Below are 22,265 nucleotides of genomic sequence, written 5' to 3' on the forward strand. Positions count from 1 at the left end.
AGCCCTCGTGGTTTGTGAGGCTGGGTTTCAGAGGCCCCAGCTCCTGGAGTCCTGGGATTATGTGGGAATTGCAACTCATGGGCGAGCTGGCTTCCCGGGATAGCTCATTTATGCAGGCGTGGAGCCTTTCCAGCAGTGTTCCCCTCCTCCTGGTGCCCCCTTTGCTCCTTGCCACCCCAGCTGTGGGCCAGCTGTGCCCATGCTCGGCAAGGAAGGGCTCTGGGTCCATGAAGACAGCTCCCAATTCACCATCTCCAGGAGAGGAAGGACGGCTCCAGCTCTCCCCTCTGGCTCCGGCAAGCACGGGGGGGAAAGAAGTGTTGCAGCTGGAGCTTTGCCATTGCACAAATATTTCTCTCCCAAGTGCTGACCAGCCCCACCCAGGTCACTGAGCCCATCCATCCGGGCCTGGATGTCCCCCACCCCCTCCAGCAGAAGAGCTGTTGAGGCTTGGCGGGCATAGCACAGCTTGGGGGAGCCTATGGTCATGGGCGTGCAGTGGGGATAGCACGGCTTGGGGGAGCCTATGGTCATGGGCGTGCAGGATGGGTTGAAGTCAGCCTCAGCCTGGAGCTGCTGGGAGCCCCTGGGCCAGGGCAGCAGGGCTCTGCAAGCTGGAGGAGGGCACAGGTTTGTACCCCCTGCTATACATCTGCTGTCCAGCAGTCGGAGGCCAGGCCCGCAGCCCACCGACTCGGAGAGCCCTTCCTAGAAAGCAGCATGGGAGAAACATCCCCTCTCCATGCTCTTGGAGTCTGCAGGCGACTCTCAGGGGTGCTATTAGAGTTGACCCCCTTGCTCTAGGCTTGCCCTGCTTCTCTGGGATGGAGAAACGAGGCTTGGGGGCATTAGCTAAGTTGGTCTCCTCTCTTTGGGATGTCCTGCGTCCCAGCCGGGACATGCTGAGTGCTCCAAACCCATGGGGTCAGGGTTATGCCCCTGCGACCGCCCCAGCAGGTGGCCCGAGGCAGGTGTGACCTGCAGTCCAGTGTCTGGTTTGCCTGGCGCGTGCACGGAGCAACCGCCTGATACAGAAGCAAGACTTGAGTTGGGGAAGACGTGTACTCGGCCCAAATGCACCTTCAGCCACCTGGGAGAAAAGCTCTCTGCTAAATCCCAGACAGGCCCCTCCCTTCACTTTAGAAGTGGAGAAATCACCCGTGAGACTCTTTGAGGGCTTGCCTACACAGGAAAGCTTTACCAGTGCTCCCAGGATAGGTATTGCCTCTCTCCAGCAACGTGAGCCACGCTAGCAAAACTCCTCTTCTGCTGGAGTGAGTGTTCACACGGGTTATCCTGGGTTACGGTCATGCTTTAGCTTGTGCCGGTTTTATCAGGCAAGGGGAGCAAAGGAGAAACCTTTGCAGATCCTTCCCGGCTTTCTTTGGGCTGGATGTAGAAGAGGGGCTGGCCTCCTGGTACCTACTGCTCCACGCTCGGAGCTTCTCCACCTTTCGGGCCGGAGTAGGGCCAAGCCCAGCCGTGCGCCAGGCCACATCCGGCTCCGACTGCATGCACGGGTTTGCGGATGGCCGTCCCCAGGTAGGAAGCCGCGCGCGCCAGGGCCAGGGGACGGGGCTTTCCACCTGCGGGCATGAGACCCAGCTGTGAGCACAGAAGACCTTTGGGTGGCACTGATGCTTTTTTGTCCTCGGTGCCCTCCGGTGTCTTGCTGTCCCTGCCTGCTTCACCCTCTGTTGCTTTTTGGCAGCATCTGGGCAAATTGCCTCCATCTCCTCATCAGCTGCTTGCAGTGCAGCTCCCTTCAGGGTGGTGGTGGTGGTGGTGGGGCAGGAAGGGGTCCTTCAAGGCCTCCTTTCTTCCCTTCCGCCTTATTTTCCAGAACACGAGAGCTGCCTTTGACTGGGTCAGACCCTAGCTCTCCGTCTTGCCCTGTCCCCTGTCGCATAGCGGCAGGGAGCGGATGCTGGAAGGGAGAGTGGGGTTTGTGCCCGAAAGCTTGCAAAGAACAAATTTTCCAACTGTTTAGTTGGTCTAATAAAAGATATCACATCTACCCGAAGAACCTTATCTGCCTGGGTCTGACCAGGGGTCGTCCCCCTGTTCCTCTGTCACTTGAAGCCTCCAGCATTTCTGTTCCAGGACGTTCTGGTGCAGAGGCCGTGCTGCTCTTCTCTCCTGTGCTCAATAGCTCCCGATGCCCCTTTCCTCCAAGAACAAGTCCACTTCCTTTTGAATCTGGCAATGCATCTGGTGGCCACGAGTCCCCCCCTTTTATTCCACGCCGGGGGGAAAAAACTTACTTGCTTTTGTTTTCAGCTGACGACCTACTCATTTCATGCAGTGACACCTCGTTCTTGTCTGGCGAGAGACGGGCAGGAATAACTCCCTAGTGACTTGCTCTTCGCCATTCGGTGTGTTGTAAACCCTTGTCCTGTTCCCCCTCCAGCGTCTCTTTTCTACACTGAACAGACCTGGCCTCATTAGTCTCTCCTTCACACTACTCATCACCCTTGCTGCCCTTCTCTAGTCCTTCTAGATGCTTTTAGAGGTGTGGGGACCGGTGACAGCGTTGGAGGTTTGGGGACCGGTGACAGCATTTTTTGTGCTTGTGCTTGCCGTCTCCTGTCTGCTTCACCCTCCGTTGGTTTTTGGCAGGAACTGGGCCCATCGCTGCTTTTTCCATGTCTTGGAGGCTTGCAATGCAGCTGCCTTCCATTGGATGGTAGTGGGAGTGGAGGGGGCACGGAGGTCTCCTTCCTTCCCATCTTGCTTGCTTTCTCCCTGTTGCAGAGTTGGTTGGATGGGATTGAGCCAGGTTGGGACTGTTGGGGGGTGTCCAGGGCTGAAACTTGGCTTCACTGCTTTGGCACAACAGGGCCCTCTGGTTAAACCAGTGCCGCTCAATGAGCAAACCCAGCCACCGCATCATCCTGGCGACCGCAGAGAGCGCCGAGGGGGCTGCTCCGTGCTGCAGCGTGGTTCCTACCTTTCTCCCGGCTTCTCCGGCAGGGCACGGAGCTCGCACCTGCTGAGCGCGCAGGGCCCCAGTGCCAGCCACCTGCCCACTGCCCACGCAAACCCGCCCTCTGCTTATTTGGTCGGAAAGCTGCGTCCCCGGAAAGGGGGGGGTAGATACCCGGGCTCGTTTAATTGCCTTTAATGAGCCTGCTGGGGCAGGTTGCCAGCAGACTCTGCTGTTCCTGCCAAGGTTTATAATTGCCTGTGAGAATCACAAGGGTGTGGCGAATACAGCAGCGGGTTGAGGAGATGCAAAGCCTTGGGCCCTGGTGCTGGTTCTCATGGGCTGAGACCCATAGTGTCGGGGCAGCTTTGTGGGGTCTCTTGCCCCACACCCTCCCTTTAGATTTCCTCTCGCAGGTGCTCCCATTACCCCGTCCCCTTGCTTCGAGGGAGCTGGTAGCCCAGGAGCAGGAAGGGGGTCCTGAGTCTGGCACCTGCTCTCCTGCTTCCAGTCCAGCTTAGTCTGCTGGTTCTGGAGCCCTTGGGCTACTGCTAGCCCAGTCCCTGGTGGGAGGGGAGAATCCCCATTCTTCAGATCCATCGATCCACTCTGCTTCCAAGGGGGCAACGGAGGGGGATTAGGACGGGGCAGCAATAGCCTTTGCTGCAGCCATGACCGTCTCTGCCGGGGTGCTGGGCAGCCGGGGTGAACGCAGGAGGGGACACCTTGCTCCGAAGGAGGGGGAATGGGTGTGAGCAATGTCGGAGAGCAGGCCTTGGGCTTTCCTTCCGCTAGCTGTGACATGGGTGCGATGCTGCCGGCAGCCAGTTCTCCACCTAGTGCTGTGCAAGGGGGCAATGGTCATGCCCCTGTCTGGAGGTGGCTGGCCTGTGCCTACCCTGGGCCGTTCCCTTTCTGGGCTGGGCATGAGCTGCTCCGTGCTGGGGCTGGGGTGGAGGCCCAGGGCTCCAGGGTGTTGCCCCGCTGCTCTTGGCCCCCAAACCCGCCCTGCCACACCTCTCCTGTCTCGGCCATGGGCGCGCCGGCCATCCTGCTGCCGTCAGCTGCGAGACACTGCATCTATGCGTGGCTGCAGGGACCTTGATCCGGCGGCTCCAGTTGTTTGCAGGGGGCTGTGCCTTGAAATGCCTTCCCGGGCTTAAGACACAAGAGATGTAATGGGTTGTGTGTCCCTCCTCCAGGCTGCTGCAGCACGTGATCTTTGTCCAGGAAAGCTGGGAGTCCACCCCCTCTTCTCTGTCGTGTCTTCCCAAAGCCAGGTGGATGACCATGGCATGCTGGCAACTGCTGCCTCCATTCAGGGCATCTGATGCCCCTAGAGTATCAACCCAGGACCAGGCTGCCAGGCTGAGATTGTCTCCGGACACCAGAGCTGAGCCACTGGGCAGCCCATGGACTGGGCCCGCTCTGCTCCTTGGCACGTGTCTTGTGTCCTTTGTAGACATCCTAGAGAAGTGAGGTTGGCAAGGACCTTTAGAGCTCACATTGAGTCCAACCCCCTGCCTGAGCCAGGATCAGCCCCATCCAAACCAGCCCAGACACATCCGTCATCCAGCCTCTTTGTAAAACTACCGTCCACCCTGACACAGCACCAGACATTGCACCCAAACCTGCCGCAGGGAAAGCAGGGGGGACACGGCCGCCAACGTCCTGCTGCTGTAAAAGGTTGTTAATGTACATGCCGGAGGTCCCAGGTAGGGGCTGTGCCCCCGCTACAGAGGAAGGCAGCCCCCCAGTCTGATCGGGGGCGAATTTCTTTGCAGCTCTCTGTGCATCCATGCATCCTTTTATCCTTTGCTGAGAGGTTGCAGGCCAGCTCCATGGGTTTCTGCTGGGGTTAGACCCCGGTTTGATGGAGCCATGGCCCAGCTAGTGCACCCCTGGGCCAAGCAGAGCCATGCGCTCTGCCGGGGCCCAGCCCTGGGGAGGTGCTGCGATAGACATGTCTAAAGATACCAAAATATTATTCATGCAGGAAACTGAAATGTTGCGGGCTTCCTTCCTCTGCCATAAATAGCTCTCTGGCCTCAGTGCCTGAGCTTGCTCGAGGTACCAGCAATGGGCGAGCACAGGGGCTGCCCAAAACTTCAGGGATCATCCCTGAGCCTGGCTCGAGCAGGCGGGGTGCACAGCTGGGGAAATCGCTTCTTGCTGTGTGAACGGGAGTCCAGGAAGCAGGCGCCAGCTGCTTAGCAAGCCCCGTGCCCGCAGCCCCGCTGCTCCTGAGAGCCAGCCAGCTTGCCCAAGGCTTCTCAGCTCTGGAAGGAAAGAGGCAGTCTAGATTGAAACTCTGAGTGAGTGCGAGCCTTGCGCTGTGTGGGGGAGCATCTGACAATACCTGGGCACTCCTGTCCTGCTCCTGTTCCCAGAATCCGTGCACTCGGGGAACTCCGGGGCTCTGGGAGCAACACGCCTTGCTGTGGGTAGTGCCTGGCATCGGGCCGACCTGTGCCAGGGCTAGCAGGGAGCTGGGTGCTCAGCCTTAGGTGAGAGCTGGCAGGGCAGGAGCACCTTGGCTGGAAGCGGGCTGGCACCTTGGTAGGCCTAAGAGTTTTGGGCAAGATTGGGGTTAGAAGGGGTTTCTTAGCAGGATCAGAGCCCCTCTGAGACCCGGTTCTCCAGCCAGCAAAGCCTGGGCCCCATTGGGGTGAGCTCAGGGCGGGTGAGATGTAGGTGAGCTTGGGGCAGGGGGAGCCCCCATAGCTAACAGCCCTGGGAGGTCCTGTAGCCTGTTTCTGCCCAGCCCGAGGCTACATCTGCATGCCTCCTGGAGACAGGATCTCTCACCCAGGATCATCTGCTGGCCTGTTCTTGCTCTCCACCCGGCTCCATTTCTCAGTTCATCCGTGTCCTCCCGGATGCTATTCGTTGGCTCTGCCCAGCCGGTGTGCCCCAACGCCATCTCCACCAGCGGGTTTCCCGGTGTCTGTACATGTCTGGTCCATGTGGTCCACGGTAACACCAATTCTGCACCTCCGGCGGACCCCGTCGTTAGCACAGCTGTCACGGCACCTTGTGAACGAGTCCGTTGGTACTGTATTCTCTGGTGTATGAGATGCACTCGTCCCTCCCACCCCAAAAAGAAGAATGCTTCTGTATGCTACATGGCAAGGTATTCGGCCCCAGGAGGGTAGGGGCATTGCACATGTGCCTTCAGTGGGGGTGCCCATCCCTTGGCCAGTCTGAGGCATATATAGGGAAGAGGGATCCCTTTACAATCCCTTCCCTTGCTTTCTCCACCGGTGCCCTGAGGCAGTGTGACGACCCCAATTCTAGCACCTGCTGGAGCTGCCCAGTGTTGGGGGGCGGGGGGCATACAGCTGTGCATGCTCCTTATTGCTTTCTCCTACCGGGCCTCCCAACTCCCACGGGGGTCTCCACCTTCTTTGGACCCCAAAGGCAACCCCGAAGTCTTCAAGTTACTGGCCTCTGGCTCTGGTGGCTAGTTGCTCTCCAGCTCCCGTGAGTGAGCTGCGCCTGGCTTTTGGGCCTGTTTTTTTGGGGAGGAAATTACGGTCATTCTGACACCCGGTGAAATAGCTTGCAGCTCTCTCCACTCTGACTGCACTCGCATGCCAGCATGGCCCTGGGATCTGCCAGGGCTGCAGCCAGTGGCTGTGCCTGGGCCATGCTCTCTGCAGCGTGGTGAGACCCTGCGCCGTGGGCACGGAGGCGGGTGAGGGCACAGCAATCCCTGCACAGCTCTGTGTGCCGGCAAATGTGCTGATGAGCCCTGGAGCGTTCCCTCCAAACCGGTTTGGGGCGTTCTCCTCCGTGTATGCAAATGGATGTTAATTGAGAGAGGCCGCTCGCTGCGCTTGATCTTTTTTGCTTTGCTTTCCTTGGCATGGGCGCAGCATCCTCCCATGCTGACGCAATCCTCGCCACGGTCATAACCAAAATGCATCCTGCCTGGGGAAGGGCCTGCTTCTTTCCGGGACCCCCAGGCTCTCAGCAGGCCTGGATCCCAGGGAGATGCTCCGTGTCGCACTAGAAGGTCCCCCTCTGCCAGTCATCCAGGTAGAGGTGAGAGCAGGATCATGGCCAGTCTGTCTCTGCTGTCAAATGAGGGGCAGACTGGGTACCGCCGGGGGCTTTCCATGGGCTGCAGAGTGTCCCTACAGACTACCATCACCCTGTGAATACATGTGGGAGAATGCAGGCACCTGGCGACCCTCCTCTCTGCCCCTTGGGAATAGCCTCGGGTGCAAGGAGTGAGGCAGGACCTTGCCCATCTGCCCTGCATGCCAGGAGACCCGGCTGGGGATGTGGGACTGAGGACCGGATTGACGGGGTGGTGGAGGTATTTCCTGGCTCTCCGCTTTGCAAGGCCAAGGGCTTTTCCTGGTAGTCGGACGTTTCCATTGGCAGAAGCCGCCTACGCTGGTCGGAGGATTTGAGGGGCCACCGAGCAAGTCGGGCTCCTTGCTGCAAAGATCTCCACCAGCCACTTCCCTCGATGTGCGGGTGCAAGGGGGCACTCCCTGGGCGTACCCCACCATCCGTCAGCCCCCAGTTCTTCTCTTCTCCCAGGACCTTTGCACCTGGCTGGGCTAGAGGGAGGTAGCTAGCCGTGGTATCCTGAAGTGACCATGGAAAGATGGAAGCAGGTGAGGGGGCATGGCACATGCAGAGACCAGCTAGCGATGCCCGCCGGAGATTCAGCTTGGCTGCTTATCCCTGTGCCCAGAGACGGTGGTGCACACCGACCCTCCCTGCAGCCCTAGAAGACCCCAGGCTGTCCCCCAACATCCTCTCCTGGCATGACAGTTTTCAGGGCAACACAGGCCTGTAGATTTTAGAGCACTTTCCACTTTAAAGAGCCAACCTGACGCAGACATAAATGCCCCGTGTCTCCCACCACTCTTTTTTTTTCTCCTTCAAAACTTACTGTAGCCTTGCTTTGAAGTCATGGGAGTGCAGGGAGGGGAGAAGTCACAAGCTTCAGGTGGGATCTGTGGTCTCATGAGTCTTTTGCGCTAGACCTCTGAACACAGCCGCATTGGCAAAGAGCAGGAGGATCGCACGGTCAGCAGGGCAGGGCCTGTGGGTCCAGCATTGCAAAATCATTTAGGCTACCCACATTCACAAAGGATCTGAACAATTGCACTTTGGACGGGAATAAACCTGGCTCAGGGACCCGAGTATGCGTAGTGTAGATGGGACCGTGTGCAGGAAGCTGCCTGCGTTTGGCATCTCGGTAGGTGAGGCTGGAGGAAGATGCCTTTTGGTTTGGCCCAGGGCAGGTAGGCGGTGAAGGCTGCTCAGTACTTTCCATGATAAAACCCCGTTTTCAGGCACTTAGGCACGTGCCATGTTCAAGCCTCTTGGCCTGAAATTTTCCACCAAAGGCGTAGGCCGGTAGGTGAGTCTTTTGTGCATGCTCGAGTGCCTGCTTTGTGCATGCTCTGAGCGTGAGCGTAGCTGTTTGGAGGAAGGAGCTTAGCGGAAGCATGGCTTTCGTATTCTTGCAGTCAGGTCACTGAGAGAAGAGCAGCTCTGTCATGATGGATCCACCCGGATTTGACCAGGTTAGGAGACCTGAAAACATCAGTGCTCACATCTCTAAATGTTCTCCAGCCCCACGCAGCACTTATGGGAAGGCCAGACCAGGCACGATCCATCCCTGAAGTGTCAGTGCTCTACTCTGGGAGAGGTAGCATGTCATCTCTGGACTGTATTTTTACTTTTCACAGAAGAAGGATGTTGGCCACTATGGTCCCTCTGCCTTTCCTTGTGGCAGGTTCAAGTGTGATGTCTTGTGTTGGGTCAGGGTTGACTGCATAGTTGTGCCAAGAGGTTAGATGATGGGTTTGTAGGGGTTGATTTGGTTGGGGCTGATGCTGTCTCAGGTTGGACTGGATCACCTCTGGAGGTCCCTTTCCAGCCTGGCTTTTCTAGGCCTCTAGGAAGGGATGGGCACATCACTGCCATGGCTTGTTGCAGTGCTCCAGGCACCAGCATGGAGATCAGGCGGGCTCTCCCATGCCCACTTGGGTTTCCCTGGGGAGGACAGAAGAGGAAGAAGAAGGAACATGATGGGAGGGACCTCATCTGGGATCTCGGTGGAGGTGGATCAAAAGAAGAATCCCAGACCCTCCACCTGGGATCATGTATTGATGATCTATAGAAGCAAGACATCGGCTGCCGTGATTCCCCTGCTTTACCTGTGGCAGGTTTGGGTGTGTTGTCTGTGTTTGTATCAGGGCCTTATGTAGAGTTTAGGTGATGGTTTGTCTGGGATGGCTTCTCTGCTCTTACATCTGCCATGCTTCCTTCCTCAGGCCCGACCAAGAATGCCTTGCATTCGAAAGCTCGTCTCGATTCCAGCCATGCAGCTGGTCCAGTAAAAGATATCGCCTCCCTCACCCCCCCAAATCTTTGTTGTCTGTGTTATTGATGGCTGTTTTTAATTAGCGCAACATCCCTCAGGCTATTTTTTAGTTCTGCTGGCTCCGAAGAAGGCACTTTCCTTATTCATTTAAAAAAAAAAAAAAAAAAAAGGATAGTTTTAATTGCCTATATCTCAAAATCAGCTGAACTTTGGAGCCTTTGGGAAGCCGTGCATGCTGAAAACAGGACGGGAAAGCAATTTGTATGACTTCAATGCATCTCTGAGCATGTTCACTGGCCTCACTCCACGCCAAGCCTGGAAGCCCTGGAGGCTGCTTTTGGGTGGGTGGGGGGGGAATCAGTAAAGGTCACATTCAAACATCCCCTGCCAAATCCAGCCTCCAGGAAATCGCCGTCTGCCTCAACGGCCGGGAGGGGCTGAGCGGAGCGTGTGGGGAAGAGGCAGTCCTGTGACTTTAGGGTCTTTCCGTTGGTCTGTGTTTTGATTGTTCTGCAAATTCTCCGATTTCTGCTTGGTTTGCTTGGCTCTTTGCTTTGTGCTGTGGATGGGGCTGGGCTGGACTGGCACCAGCTGAGCTGCTCGCCCGGCCTTATTGGAGAGGGAGGCAATGCAAGCGGAAAGTGTCTGCCTTGCGTTCCTGGGGCAGCTGGCTCTCTTCCCCGGGCACTTTGTGCTTTCCATTTTAAGACTCCAGCAGATCTATGGGGAAAGGCTGCTGGACACCAGCTAGCATGTGCACAGGCCAAGAGCAGGTGGCTCCAAAGGGGACGAAGCTGGACTGGTCTCAATGGTGGCAGGTGGCAGAACAAGGAGCAATGGGCTCACATTGCAGCAAGGTTTGATATGAGAAACTTTCTGTCCAGGAGGGTAGTGAAGCACTGGAACAGGCTCTCCAGAGAGGTGGTGGCATCTCCATCCTTGGAGGTTTTTAAGAAAGCCTTGGCTGGGATGATGTAATTGGGGCCGGTCCTGTTTGGAGCAGGGGGTTGGACCAGATGGGACCTCCTGAGGTCCCTTCACTTGATGAATGGGGAACACCTTCGAGTGGCAGGATCTGCCATGCCCGCTGGCTGCAGGGCCACCCTCCCTGGTTTGGTAAATCTGTAGGCAAGCATGTGATAGTGCCATCTGAGCAGGGGCGTGTAACCTGGCTTCTTTCACTGACATCTGCCCTCTGTAGCCTGTATTTATCCAGCTGGGAAAAGAACCCAGCACCCCAGAATACAGGCCAAGATGTCAGCAGCTGCCAGGGCCATTCACAGAGACCTCGTCCCAGCCAGCGCTCTCCTCGCTGGTGTATCATTTGCTAGTTCAGCATCAACTCGAACCTGCCCGGTCCATGGCAGAGGCCATCCGTCACCGCTTGGGCAGATCCGGCCTGTGCAGGGGACTGGGAGGCTGTTTCAGGATCTCATATTTCTTCCTGCAGCATAAAATCTCCCCGGTGTTGCAGAGCTACAGGCCCAAGCACCGGGACACGGCAGGGTCACGGCCTGGCTATGTCTTCCAGTGCATAGCCCTGTGCTCTCATTTTCCCTGCTACATTTGGTGCCCTGGGCGCGGGTCTACACGTGCATTTACGCCGGCTTAAATTTACTGCTCAGTAAACAGGCATAAACTGGCGTCTACACGTGCAGGCGTTAGAGCGCATTAACAGCGTGTATGGGCTGACTCAGGACTAAAGTTGGGACTGCACAGTAAGGCATCTACATGTGCATTACTGCACAGTAACTAATTGGGTGTAAATTTGATGCCTGCATGATGCAGGCATCAAATTTACACTCAAGTTGGTGTAAGTTGCCTTATTTGCTGTGCAGTATGGGCATGCACGTGTAGACACACGCCTGTACTGCGCAGTAAATGTGCATGTGTAGATGCACCCAGGGGGAACCCGAGTCGGGTGCAGTGATGGAGCCTGTCGGACACTGGCCACATTGGCTGGGTAAGCCATGGGGGATGCATCATGGGTGAAACGGGGCTTGTTGAGATCTCACAAGTGCAGTGGAAAGCAGAGGGTCCTGGGGGGCTCTGACAAGCAGGCAGTGAATGCTGAAAGGGAGGGCATGATGTGGGGAAAAGAGCCCAGAGCTGCTCTGCACAGATGTGCCCTGAGCAAAGACATCTGGGGTTTCAGCTTTCTCCTCTGGGATCTGTCTTGGCAAGTCTAAATACTCCCTGGGATGTACTGGGCCCAAAGCCGTAGAGTGAGGGCTGGGGACAGCGTCTTACACGCTACGGCATTGGCTCGCTGCACCTGGGACTGGGAGATGAGGAGATAGGGCATGGCCCCAGTGCTGTTAATGCCTGCACGAGGGAGGTGGAAAGTGTTGTTCATGTTGTTTCATGGTGGAAAATCAGGCTGGAGGCAATTTTCCAGCAAACCCCTCTCCCCAGGATTTCCGTGTCGGCAGGTGCTCGCTTCTCCTGATTGCTTCCCAAAGCACCTGGCTCCTGGCCCTATGGTTTGGATGCTGGCAAGGTGGCCATGCCCTTCCCCTCTCCAGGCCACTGAAATGCCTGTGGATTTTGGAAGGAGACTGTAGGGACCTCGTGCAGTTCAAGTGAACTCAGTGACTTTCAGCGGCCTGAAGACGTATTCATAGAGAAGGCAGGTGGGAAGGGACCTCCAGAGCTCCCCTCGTGTCCAGCCCCCTGCCCGAGGCAGGATCAGCCCTGTCCAGCCCAGCCAAAATCCATCATCTGATGTCGGAGCAAAACTGCTGTCAACCCTGATGCGACACAAGACCTCACACCTGAACCTGCCACGGGGAAAGCAGCAGGACCATGGCCCCTAATGTCCTGCTGCTGGACAGCGTTGTTTAATATATGCTCAATAGCAGAGGTCACATCCTTGAGTCATAAAATTGGGGAACATGAGGGTTGGGAGGGACCTCGGGAGGTCCCATCTAGTCCAGCCCCCTGCTCAAAGGACCAGCTCCAAGGCTTTGTCTACCCAGGTCTTAAAAAACTCCAAGGATGGAGAGTCCACCACCTCTCCAGGTAGCCTCTTCTAGTACTTTACTACCCTCCTCGTGAGAGTTTTTCCTAATGTCCAACCTCAACTTCCCTTGCTGCATCTTGAGTCTGCGTCCAGGTATGGCGTAGCAGGACTTTGCCCTGGCAGGTTAGCATTCCTCTTTCCCCGGCAGTGGCGGTGTGGCCGCGTGCTGCAGATCTGCCCTGTTCTGATGGTAGCTGATTTTATGGGCAGCTTTTTGAAGGGGTCTCTCCAGAGGATGGAGTGCTGCTGGCGTTTCAGTGACGGTTACTTCCATAATTCATATCGACACCATGGCAGTGGCTATCAGCGGTGACATTGCTGGCCTGCTAGAGGGGCAGGTGGGGCCTGGGACTGGGAGTCGGGCCTCTGGGGTCTTTTCCTTGTGTCTTTTCCTCGTGCCTCAGTTTCCCTGCTTTGTAAAAAAGGGGCACAGGTACTTTCCCTTCTAAGGAGGGCCTGCGGCCCTCTAGGCCAGCAATGCTCACCCGGGTCTCATGGCAGCCCAGGGGGCCTTGAGATCCTTTCAAGGTTGCTGCACAGAGCGAGCCGGATATGAACCCCCTGAGTTCTCTGCACCTGGAACATCGCTCTCTTCTTTTTCCATAGTCAAAAACCGGGTGAAACTCAGCACTGGCCTTTTCCGAGGGGCCTGCGGAGGTTGCAAATCGCTGTCTGAGGCACCTGTGCTACCCGTGGCTCCACGATGGACCAGTGGAGAGGGTATTTGCTAGGATGCTTGGCTTGTCTCCTTCAGCTCTTCTGCTGGTTGCCCACTCGGGGTTACGGCCTTTCTCTCCATGCACAGGCCCGCAGGGCTTTTCTTTGGGATGTGTTTGCAGCCAGCCACAGGCTCCCATGTGGCTCCTGCTGACACCAGGGTCTGGCTAGTGCGGGGGCCGGCCTGTTTCTCAGCCCATAACCCGACATCTTCATTTGCTTTTGCTGTTTGGCCAGCCTGCCTTGGTTATTTTGGCTTTTTCCAGCATGGCCTGCTATGTCCCTGCGTCTCAGGCGCCTTCAGACATCCGTTCTTTCTGACTCAGCCCGGCAGGCTTCCCCTGTGCACAGTTCTTGGCTGGAATTCCCCTTGTTTTCTGACTGCCTGGCACTGTGTCCCAGTCTCGGTCTGGGCACAAGCCGCTGGGGGATATCGAGTCGTGGTCTAATTTCAACCCCATTCAGGTTTCCCGAATGGGGAATCCACTGGGCACCAAGCACGTAGCAAGTTGAGGGCACTGACGTGCAGAATGGGGGGTGACTTGAGATCCTCTTAGGGGTGCCGCGGGGCACCGTGCCATGTTAGCACCATTTGTGGTGCTAACGGGTCATGAGAGCAACCCAAGGATTTCAAATATAGCTGAGGCCTTCCTGAGTTCTTTGCCACGAGTGGCTCTATTATTTTTCTGAAAAGCTAAGAGCTGGCAGTCTCCAAGGGGGGGCCACAAGTCTGTCCAGGGGTGCCACGAGTCTAACAAGATTGAGAACCACTGCACTAATGCTTTTGAAGGACAAGAGCATCAAGTCCTTCTGCACGGGACCCCTGGGCTGTCGAGCAGCTGAGCTCAAGGGCAGCCCAGACATGAAGGCTGTAGCCAGGTGCCTTGCTCGTTATGGGCCAAGAAGTTCGGACCTCCGAACATATGAAAAGCAGCTGAGACGGGGGCTATCATTTGGGAATTCACTGACCAAACAAGCCTGGATTTGCACTGTAATTTCAGCCTTGACTCTGCTAGGGCCACAGAGGCCATTTCTCAAGCCCATGTGGATGTGAAAGTGCTATAGGAAGGGGTTCTGAGCTGGGAGCTCCAACTGGTCTTACCTGTGGTCCGGGGAGAGCCGGCCCATGCTGGCAGAGCTCTCCTGGCTCCGGGGGGAGATGCTGGAAAGCGCAGAGCAGAGGGTTTGCTTGCCATGCTCCCCTTCCTTGCTCCGCACTGTGGCTGGGGCTTGGTTTTGATCCCAGTTCCAGGGGCAAGGTCTGCAGAGGACACCTGCAGAAGGGACCTGGAGAGTTTCTTGGAGCCTCGGGGGGCTCTGCCTGCCTGGCAAAGGAAGATCAGTCCAGTGAGCACTGGGACCAGATGCTGGGGTCCCCAAGGCACTGGCTAGGGCAGGCACCACGGCTCTTGCCTTGAGCCTTCTGGTCTGACAGCCTAGGGGAGCCTGACCTGGGTGGCTGGAGCTCTGCCTACCCATGTCAGAGGGGATCTGCATCTCGGTAACACCTCGTGGCAGAGGTGTACGTTGTACTTCAGGCTCAGGGAAAGGGAAGGTGCTGGCAGGTTGCTAGAGAAGGGGCCCTGGACCTCTGGCCTGACGAGGTTGGGGTGCAACATGATTGTGGAGGTGGCACCAAGCGAGGCAGCAGCTGACCTCTCCCTGCTTGTGTCTTGCCAGCTGCTGTGACCTGGAGCGCATCCCCGCAGACCGCCCCCATGGACCTGCGCATCGGGCAGCGCTTTGTCAAGCCCGGCTCGGACACGGCCCTGCTTGCTCTGAAGCAGACGCAGCAGCTGCAGCACCAGTTCTTCCTGGCCAGCCTGCATCAGCAGCAAGTGGAGCAGCTCACCCACCAGCAGATGCGGGTAAGGAGTCCCTGCCAGGGGAGCAGGCATACAAAAGGGGCATCGTGCCAGCAGCCTGGAGTGAGGGTAGGGGGGGGTCCTTCAGGGATGCTGCCCTGGTGATGAAGCCTAGGGGGAGCGGAGCAGCTCAGATCGCAGCCATGCCCAGGGGCTTGCACCCCAGTGCCAGCTCTCAGAGCCCCATGCAGACCTCCAGCACGGTGTGTCGGCTTGAGAGACCCATCGAGTACAGCAGCTTCTCTAAAAGCAAATCCCCTTTCTCTCTTGCCTCTGAGAAAAGGCCAGAGCGGATTGTGCCCGAAACCTGCCCAGGCCCCGTCATGTCCTACCCAACATGAAGGCCATGACTGGTGGACATTGGAGGGTGACCCGGTGCCCCCATGGGCAGACACTGCTGCTCCCAAGCTGGCAGCCCTGCTCTGCTCTCCTCAGACTGGGCCCCCTCACAGCCCAGAGCACCAGGAATAAATGGGGGTCGACCTGGTGTTATGGCCTCCCCAGACAGGGAGTGCATCATTAGAGACAATCCACATCTGCGTGGCTCTGGGAGGATATAAATACCCTTCCAGGCTGCTGGGAAAGTTCTTCCTGGCTCATTTCCCAGAGCCAAGGGTTTCCTTCCTGAAACACACGCCCTTTGAGCAGAGATGCGGGTTCAGGCATGGGATGGGATTTGGGAGCGCTGGGCCGGCCCCTGCTTCTCTGCAGATGTCCTGTGCAACCACCACAATCAGCCCGGAGGTCTTGTGCTCTATGGGAAATTCACCTCTGTTCCCCAGCCCTGAGGGGCACGGGCATTGGCTTGACTCGGCTCTGGGTGTTGATTTGGGCTCTCCTGGCACCCGGCTCTATTCCTGTCTCTGCCGCAGGTTGAATTTGCGGGTTGGTTTGAAATCAGAGTGGAAGCAAATGTATCTGGGACTTTTTGTAGGGCTGGAGGGAAGGGCCAAGCCATTTGGAAAGGGCTGGTTGGAGTTAGGAAATTCTGTTTGGATTTCTGCCGGCTCTCTGGGCCCAGCAAAGGCTTGGCTTGTAGCACAGCCCAATACCAGAGCTGAAGTGCTCTGGGCTTACACAAGTCTTCAAAGCTTTAAGGGCAGCTTGTGGGCAGCTATAGCCAACTGGGACCCGAGCACACACAGCAATGGGCCTCTCGGTGGATGTAGCGAAAGGATTGGATATTTTCAAATGGATCCATGATAAGAACCAGCTGCCATTAAGGAGCTGGGTGGGCCAGGCTCTGTCCCCTTTAGCGTGCTGGCCAAGCCAGGCTCCATCCCCTTTAGGGCACTGGCCAGGTCTGCGCTGGCCGGGCCGGGCTCCATCCCCTTTAGCGCGCTGGCCAACCTGGACTCCATTCCCGTTAGGGCGCTGGTCGGTCCGGGCTTCCTCCCCTTTAGGGCACTGCTCTTGCTCCAGTGGTGACGCTTTCCCCTTCCCCTGGCAGGTGAACATGGAGTCCCCGCACCAGGAGGCAGAAGTTGGGCAGCAGGAGCAGGAGCTGCGGCAGCTCCTTAATAAGGACAAGAGCAAACGAAGTATGAACCTCTGCTTCCATCTGTGTGGCTGTCTGTCTGCAGTGCTGTGGGGGCCGCTGCCTCTGACCCCCCCTGCCTGGCGAGAGGGTGTCCATGCCTGAAAGGGGCTGGGCTGAGACTCCTGGATGCTCTCCCTGGTGGCTGAGCCTGGCCCTGGCTCTAGGGAGCTCAGCGTGTGGCGTCTCTGGGGCTCTGGAGCAGCTGGTCCCTCCCCAGCCTTGCTGCCTGGTCACTGCTGGGCTGGGCCAGGCTGAGCTGGGCACCTGCCTACAGCCCCAGGGCTGTCCGTGAGCAGAGAAGGCAGGGCCCATCCAGCTCTCTGCCTTCCTGGCTCAGGGCAGCGGGCATCCCCCGTTGCAGAATAGCCTTGCCCAGTGCACGTCAGGAGCTGCCAGGATGGGCAAGACTCCACCTTGCTGAGAGTGCCCAAGGGGCAGGGCTGCTGTAGGGGAGCTTGCCCTGCCATCTGGGCCTGCCCCATTTGTGCTCGTCCTGCGCCATCTAGCGCCTATTGCAGCACAGAGCTAGTGCCGGATGTGGTTCTTGAGTGGCCCCTTTTCTGAGCTGAGAACTGCCCCTCTTTCGGCCTGCTGGAGTGCATAAACCCGGCCCAGAGCCAAACCAGTGTCTCCCACTGGCCATCCACAATGCTAGCTCCACAGAGCTGGGTGCCTGGGGGGCCCCTGAGAGCTCATTCAAGGCTCTCAGCTTGGGTCATGGGGAGTCTGGTGCCCTGGTCGCTCGCAAGTCAGGGCTTGTCACCTCTGTAGAGTTAACTCGGGTGTTGCCCACCATGGCTCTTACCCACGCCCGACCTCCCAGGCTTGCATGTGGTGGCTCCTTTGCTCGCAGGTTAGCTGGGCCAGCTGGCAGAGAGGTGAATTCCCATGTGCTGCCCCCTCCCCAGCTGGAAACCTTTCTGCTGGGTACTGAAGACGTGGCATGTGCAGGACCTGGGGCAGTGGCATGTGTATATGCACGTGTGTGGGGTGGGGGTGTTGTAGGGACACCAGCAGCACCCAGCGTGAGGACATAGAGCGAGGCCTCCATTTCCTGGGGCATGGGCATGGTATGGCATGACCCCATGGCTGGCTAACAGAAAGCCCACAGGGGCAGGGGGCATGTTGACTGCTCCGGGGCAGTTTCCCTAGTGTGTCAGAAGAGGTGTGGGGATGCCCTGGCATAGGTGTAGGACCAGGGTCTGGTTCTCTTCTGGATGGAGTGGCTTTGGCTGGGTTGCAGCCTCATCAGTGCCGAATAGAGGGGAAGAATCACTTCCCTCAACCTGCCAGCCTGCCAAGGCCAGGTGTGCTGCACTGGGGGTCAGACTGACCAGTGCCCCAGGTGCGGGCTGCTCAGGTCTCTGCCCCTGGGATCAGCAGTGCTTTATGAAGGGGCTGCCCATGGGTGCCTTCCTGAAGACCTTGGCAGTGCCCGCTGTGTGCTAACAGCCTGGGACAATGGCGGCGGTGTCTCTCTAGGTGCGGTGGCCAGCACCGTGGTCAAACAGAAGCTGGCTGAGGTCATCCTGAAGAAACAACAGGCTGCTTTGGAAAGGACCAGCAACCCCAACCCCTCCGCCATGCCCTACAGGTGAGATGGAGGCGCCAGAGCCTGTCTACCCCCTACCCTGCAGGGGCAGGGGTGTCATGGCGGGGAGTGTCTGTCAGCTAGTGCAAAGCTGTCTCTGGAGCGAGGAGCTGGTGCTGGGGGACTGGCTGCCTTTGGCAGTGGTGTCCAGTGAGTATGGGAAGAGACATCCCATTCCCAGGAGGCCGCAAGATATGGGGGATGCTTGGAGCTGGCACCTTCCCTCCAGGCCAGGTCCGGACAGTGGAGGGGGCAGACAGATGCCAGAGTGGGGTTGTTTTGCTGAGCAGAGCTGGGAGGAAGCTGTGCCTGCTGGTGCAGGGTTCGGGCTCACGATGCCCTTGAAGGCTGGCGGCCTGACCTCACTCCTCCCTGCAGGACCCTAGAGCCGCTGGATACCGAGGGGCCGGCACCTCCTGTGCTCACCAGCTTCCTGGCTCAGGTCCCCAGCACCATAGACCCCCCAGAGCACTTCCCGCTGCGGAAAACAGGTAAGGTCCTGCCAGCTGTGCCCACAGGGCCCACCCCTCCCCAGCTGCCATTGGGACAAAGGGGCAGCCTTTTGGGAGGCAAGGCTGGCTGGAGGGGGCATGGTAGGTGCAGGATGTTGCTGGCTCGAGGGTGCAGGATGTTGCTGGCTCGAGGGGGCCTCTAACAGCCACCCCCGGGGCACTGGGTCCTGGCGAACCTCAAGGTGCGCTACAAGCCCAAGAAGTCCCTGGACCGGCGCAAGAACCCGTTGACCCGCAAGGAGAGCGCGCCCCCTTCGCTGAAGAGGCGGCCGCCGGAGGCTATCGGTGAGGGGCACCAGGGCCGGCATTGGTGTGCTGGGAGCTGATCCAGGGGTGCTGTGCAGTTTGTGGGGGTGGATGAGGTGGGCACCAGCCTGTGGAGGGCCTTGCCAGGCCAGGGAGCTCTGGGCAGGTGGATGGCATGGCCCTGGACTACCTGCAGCTGTACCAAGCTGCTCCCCTGATTCATCAGGGACTAGAAGAGTTAACAGGCCTGGAGCTGCTGGTCTCTCCCCCCATCCCTGCCCATGGGTGCTGGGAGTTGCCCCCGGGGTGGCAGAGAGAAGGGGGTCCTTGTCTTGGTGGAGTCTGGGATCTCTGCTGGCACAGCTGGCAGCCAGTGCAGAGGCCAGACTGGCCTGGAACTGCTCCCCCGGGGCTGCTGGGGGAACTGGAGATGGCAGTGCGAGCTTTCGGCTGTGCTTGGCACCCAGGGCATGGGCCCACAGCCCTGCAGCAGGGTCTGCGGGGAGATAGCTGCGTGCGGGAGAGGGCGGGGGCTGGGGACTCCCGGGGCAGGCGGGCTGGGGGAGCCCTGAGATGGAGGGTGGGAGCCCGGGCACTCCTGACTACTGCCCCTTCCTCTGCAGACTCGTCCCCCAGCAGCAGCAGCACCCCGGTGTCCGGCTGCAGCTCCCCCAACGACAGCCTCCCAGCAGAGCATGGGGCCTTGCCCACGGGGCCTGGCTTGGTGCACGAGGTAAGGACCTGGCTGGTCCTACTATGCTCAGCCTCAGGCCTCCCCAGCACCCCCAGGGCTGCCGCCCTGAGTCTGGACCAGATCTCCAGCATGGGGCAGGAGGGGGATCCATGTGCAGAAATCCCAGCTCCTTGAATGCGCAGAGCCACTCACATGCCCTGTGTCCCTGCTGTCCTGTGGCTGGTGGCTGCACCCACCCCCTTGATGCCTGGACCCCTCCTACCCTGTTAGAGAGCATGGTCCCCCCCACTGCAGCCTCCTACCTGGTGGGGCTGTCTCACCATCACCCCGGCTGCCCAGATGCCTTGGCTGGGGGTGAACCCCATGCCACAGTGTCCCTGCTGCCTCTGTCTGCAGGCCCAGCCTCTGGAGCCCTGGCTGCCACCTCCTGTTGCTTTCCCCACATCTGGGTGGCCAGAGCTGGAGACTAATACATTGCATTTGCTGCAGACGCCACTGGCCCAGCGCCTGATGATGCAGGAGAGCTCACTGGCCCAGTTTGCCCAGCAGAGCGCAGCCACGCTACCAACCATCACACTGGGACTGCCCGCTACCACCAGTGGCAGGGGAGGGAGCCGGGGCACTGGGTCCTGGGTGCCAGCAGGGCAGGGATATCCCCTCCCTGGGGTCCCTTGGCTTCAGCCAGCTCCTCTGCTCCCTCCCTCCACCAAGCTGCTGACCCCGCCGTTGTCTCCGCAGGGAGAGGCAGACCGCCACATGCTCTCCAGCCTGACCCATGGACGGGTGCCGGTGCTGAATGGGCCTGTCCTCGCTGGCACGCACCCGCCCATGTTCATCCCTGCCAGCTTGGAGCAGCACGAGCCTGGGGGGACCCTGTCCCCACGTGTCATTATCCTCGAGCCCTCGGTCACCCACACTCCACTTGTGGCAGGTACGTAGCCATCGCCCCATCCCCCAGCTGCAGGGAGGATGGCTTGAGCCCTGCTTGGAGGTGGGGTGGGTGCCAGGCTTTGCACAGCCTGGCTCTGGGTGCAGCTGAGAGCTGGCTGGGTAGGCTCTGTCACTCAGGCTTGAGTCTCACAAGGGTGAAGTTCCACTTAAACCGTCCTCAATCCGTGGCACGTTAAGCACTGTTAAAGTGAGGATGTGCTGGTATTGGGGGGGAAGCATTGCATCCTGGGATGCTGGAGGACTGCAGATTGGTCATTTCATCTCCATGGATCAAACTGAAGTTGCCCTAATTTGAGCAAGGTAGCATGGTCCGGAGTTAACCCTCCCCTCAAATGATGTCACTTTGAGATGCTCAGAGGGGACTTGATAGGGGTTAACGAGCTTTAGTATGTGGATGCTGGCATTTGAAGTGCCCTTAGCGTGGTCTGAGTGTACTGGGTAACTTCACCCTCGGTTACCCCGTCAGTGGGCTGGGGCTGGGGCATAATACACCACTGGAGAGCTGTGTTCTGGCTAGCTGGCAGCCTGTCTGGCTGCAGGGTGAACTAGACCAGCCTCGAGGTTGCCGTGCCTGACGTTGTGCTCCCACTGGCTCTGAGAAACAGAAGGAGCTTCTTGCATGTGTTCCTGTTTTAGGAAGGCCATGGGGTTAGCTCAGCTCCCAGCCTCCCCCCATCTCCATTGCTCTCCCTCTCCCCCATCATCCCGTCATGCCAGATATGTGTAGCAACAAGCGGAGATGGTGGGGTCAGTAGAACAGCAGCCCCGGGTGCAGCTTCCGGTGACTGACCCCGTGTTTCTCACCGTAGTGCCGGGCCTGGGGCCAGTGCCCTTCTCTTTCGCCCCCTCGCTGATCACTGCTGAACGTCTTCCGCTGCCCGGGCACCACAAGCCGCTGGGGCGCACCCGCTCTGAGCCCTTGCCCCAGAACCCCAAGGCCATCCAGCAACAGCTGGCGTACCAGCAGCACCATGCCCAGTTCCTGGAGCGGCTCAAGCAGCAGACGGCTTTGGGCAAGGTAAGAGCTGGGCGGGCAAGGGGAGACATGACCCCCAGGGACGCTCCGGGCACTGGAGGCAGCGAGGCCCAATTACCAGGCTAGATACTGCATGGGAGTGACGAGCCACTGGCCATGCCACTCCCTTAGACTCCTGGTAACAAGCACATGCCACCACTGCTGACATCCAGCTGCGTGGTGCCCACACCCCATGGGTGATGCTCCCTGCCCAGATCATTAAAGGAATTGTGAACACAACTGAAAAGTATCGTGGTGCCCCTTTATAAAGCCATGGGGCATCTACATCTTGAATCCTGTGCCCCGCTCCAGACCCTGCACCTCCAAAAGGATCCATAAGAATCATAGCATCAGAGAACAGGGTTGGAAGGTACCTTGGAGGTCACATCTAGTCCAACCCCCTGCTCAAAGCAGGACCAGCCCCAACTAGAGCAGCTCCTCCATTGCCCCCTCCCTGGCCCCCATCATTTGAGGACCCTATCCACCCACAGAGCCCCCCGAGCCCTCCTCAAGCCCCAGCCCTGAGCCCCACAGCCACTCTCGCCCTGGCCTGTCCCCTGCAGCGCATGGCAAAGTCCAGCGAGAAGCCCCGTCTACGGCAGATCCCCTCCTCTGAGGACATGGAGGCAGAGGTGGGACACCCGGAAGGAGGGGGCGAGCGCAGCGACCAGGCCAGGGGGCGGCTGGAGTCGGCCCGGCCGGGGGCCAGCGTGAAGGAGCCTGAGAGGACCCAGAAGCCAATGCAGCCTCAGGAGGAGCTGGTTCTGCAGCAGGTGCCTTGGGGCTGGCGGGTATTGAGGGTGCTGGGAACAGAGCCGGGGTGCCCGGTGC

General features: G+C 58.7%; 1 protein-coding gene across 1 annotated transcript in view; it reads left to right on the top strand.

Moving 5' to 3' along the window:
* HDAC7 (histone deacetylase 7) overlaps positions 1-22,265 on the top strand; it is a 64,375-nt gene that overhangs the window by 26,710 nt on the left and 15,400 nt on the right. The window contains exons 2-11 of the mRNA XM_025191495.1: positions 14,701-14,888; positions 16,336-16,426; positions 17,908-18,019; positions 18,395-18,512; positions 18,675-18,813; positions 19,398-19,507; positions 19,958-20,074; positions 20,207-20,399; positions 21,229-21,437; positions 21,998-22,207. Of these exons, the coding sequence (XP_025047280.1) occupies positions 14,701-14,888; positions 16,336-16,426; positions 17,908-18,019; positions 18,395-18,512; positions 18,675-18,813; positions 19,398-19,507; positions 19,958-20,074; positions 20,207-20,399; positions 21,229-21,437; positions 21,998-22,207 (1,487 nt within the window). The remainder of the gene's footprint in view (positions 1-14,700; positions 14,889-16,335; positions 16,427-17,907; positions 18,020-18,394; positions 18,513-18,674; positions 18,814-19,397; positions 19,508-19,957; positions 20,075-20,206; positions 20,400-21,228; positions 21,438-21,997; positions 22,208-22,265) is intronic.

Source organism: Alligator sinensis, unplaced genomic scaffold, assembly GCF_000455745.1.
Source record: "Alligator sinensis unplaced genomic scaffold, ASM45574v1 scaffold149_1, whole genome shotgun sequence".
Classification (NCBI taxonomy): Eukaryota; Metazoa; Chordata; order Crocodylia; family Alligatoridae; genus Alligator; species Alligator sinensis.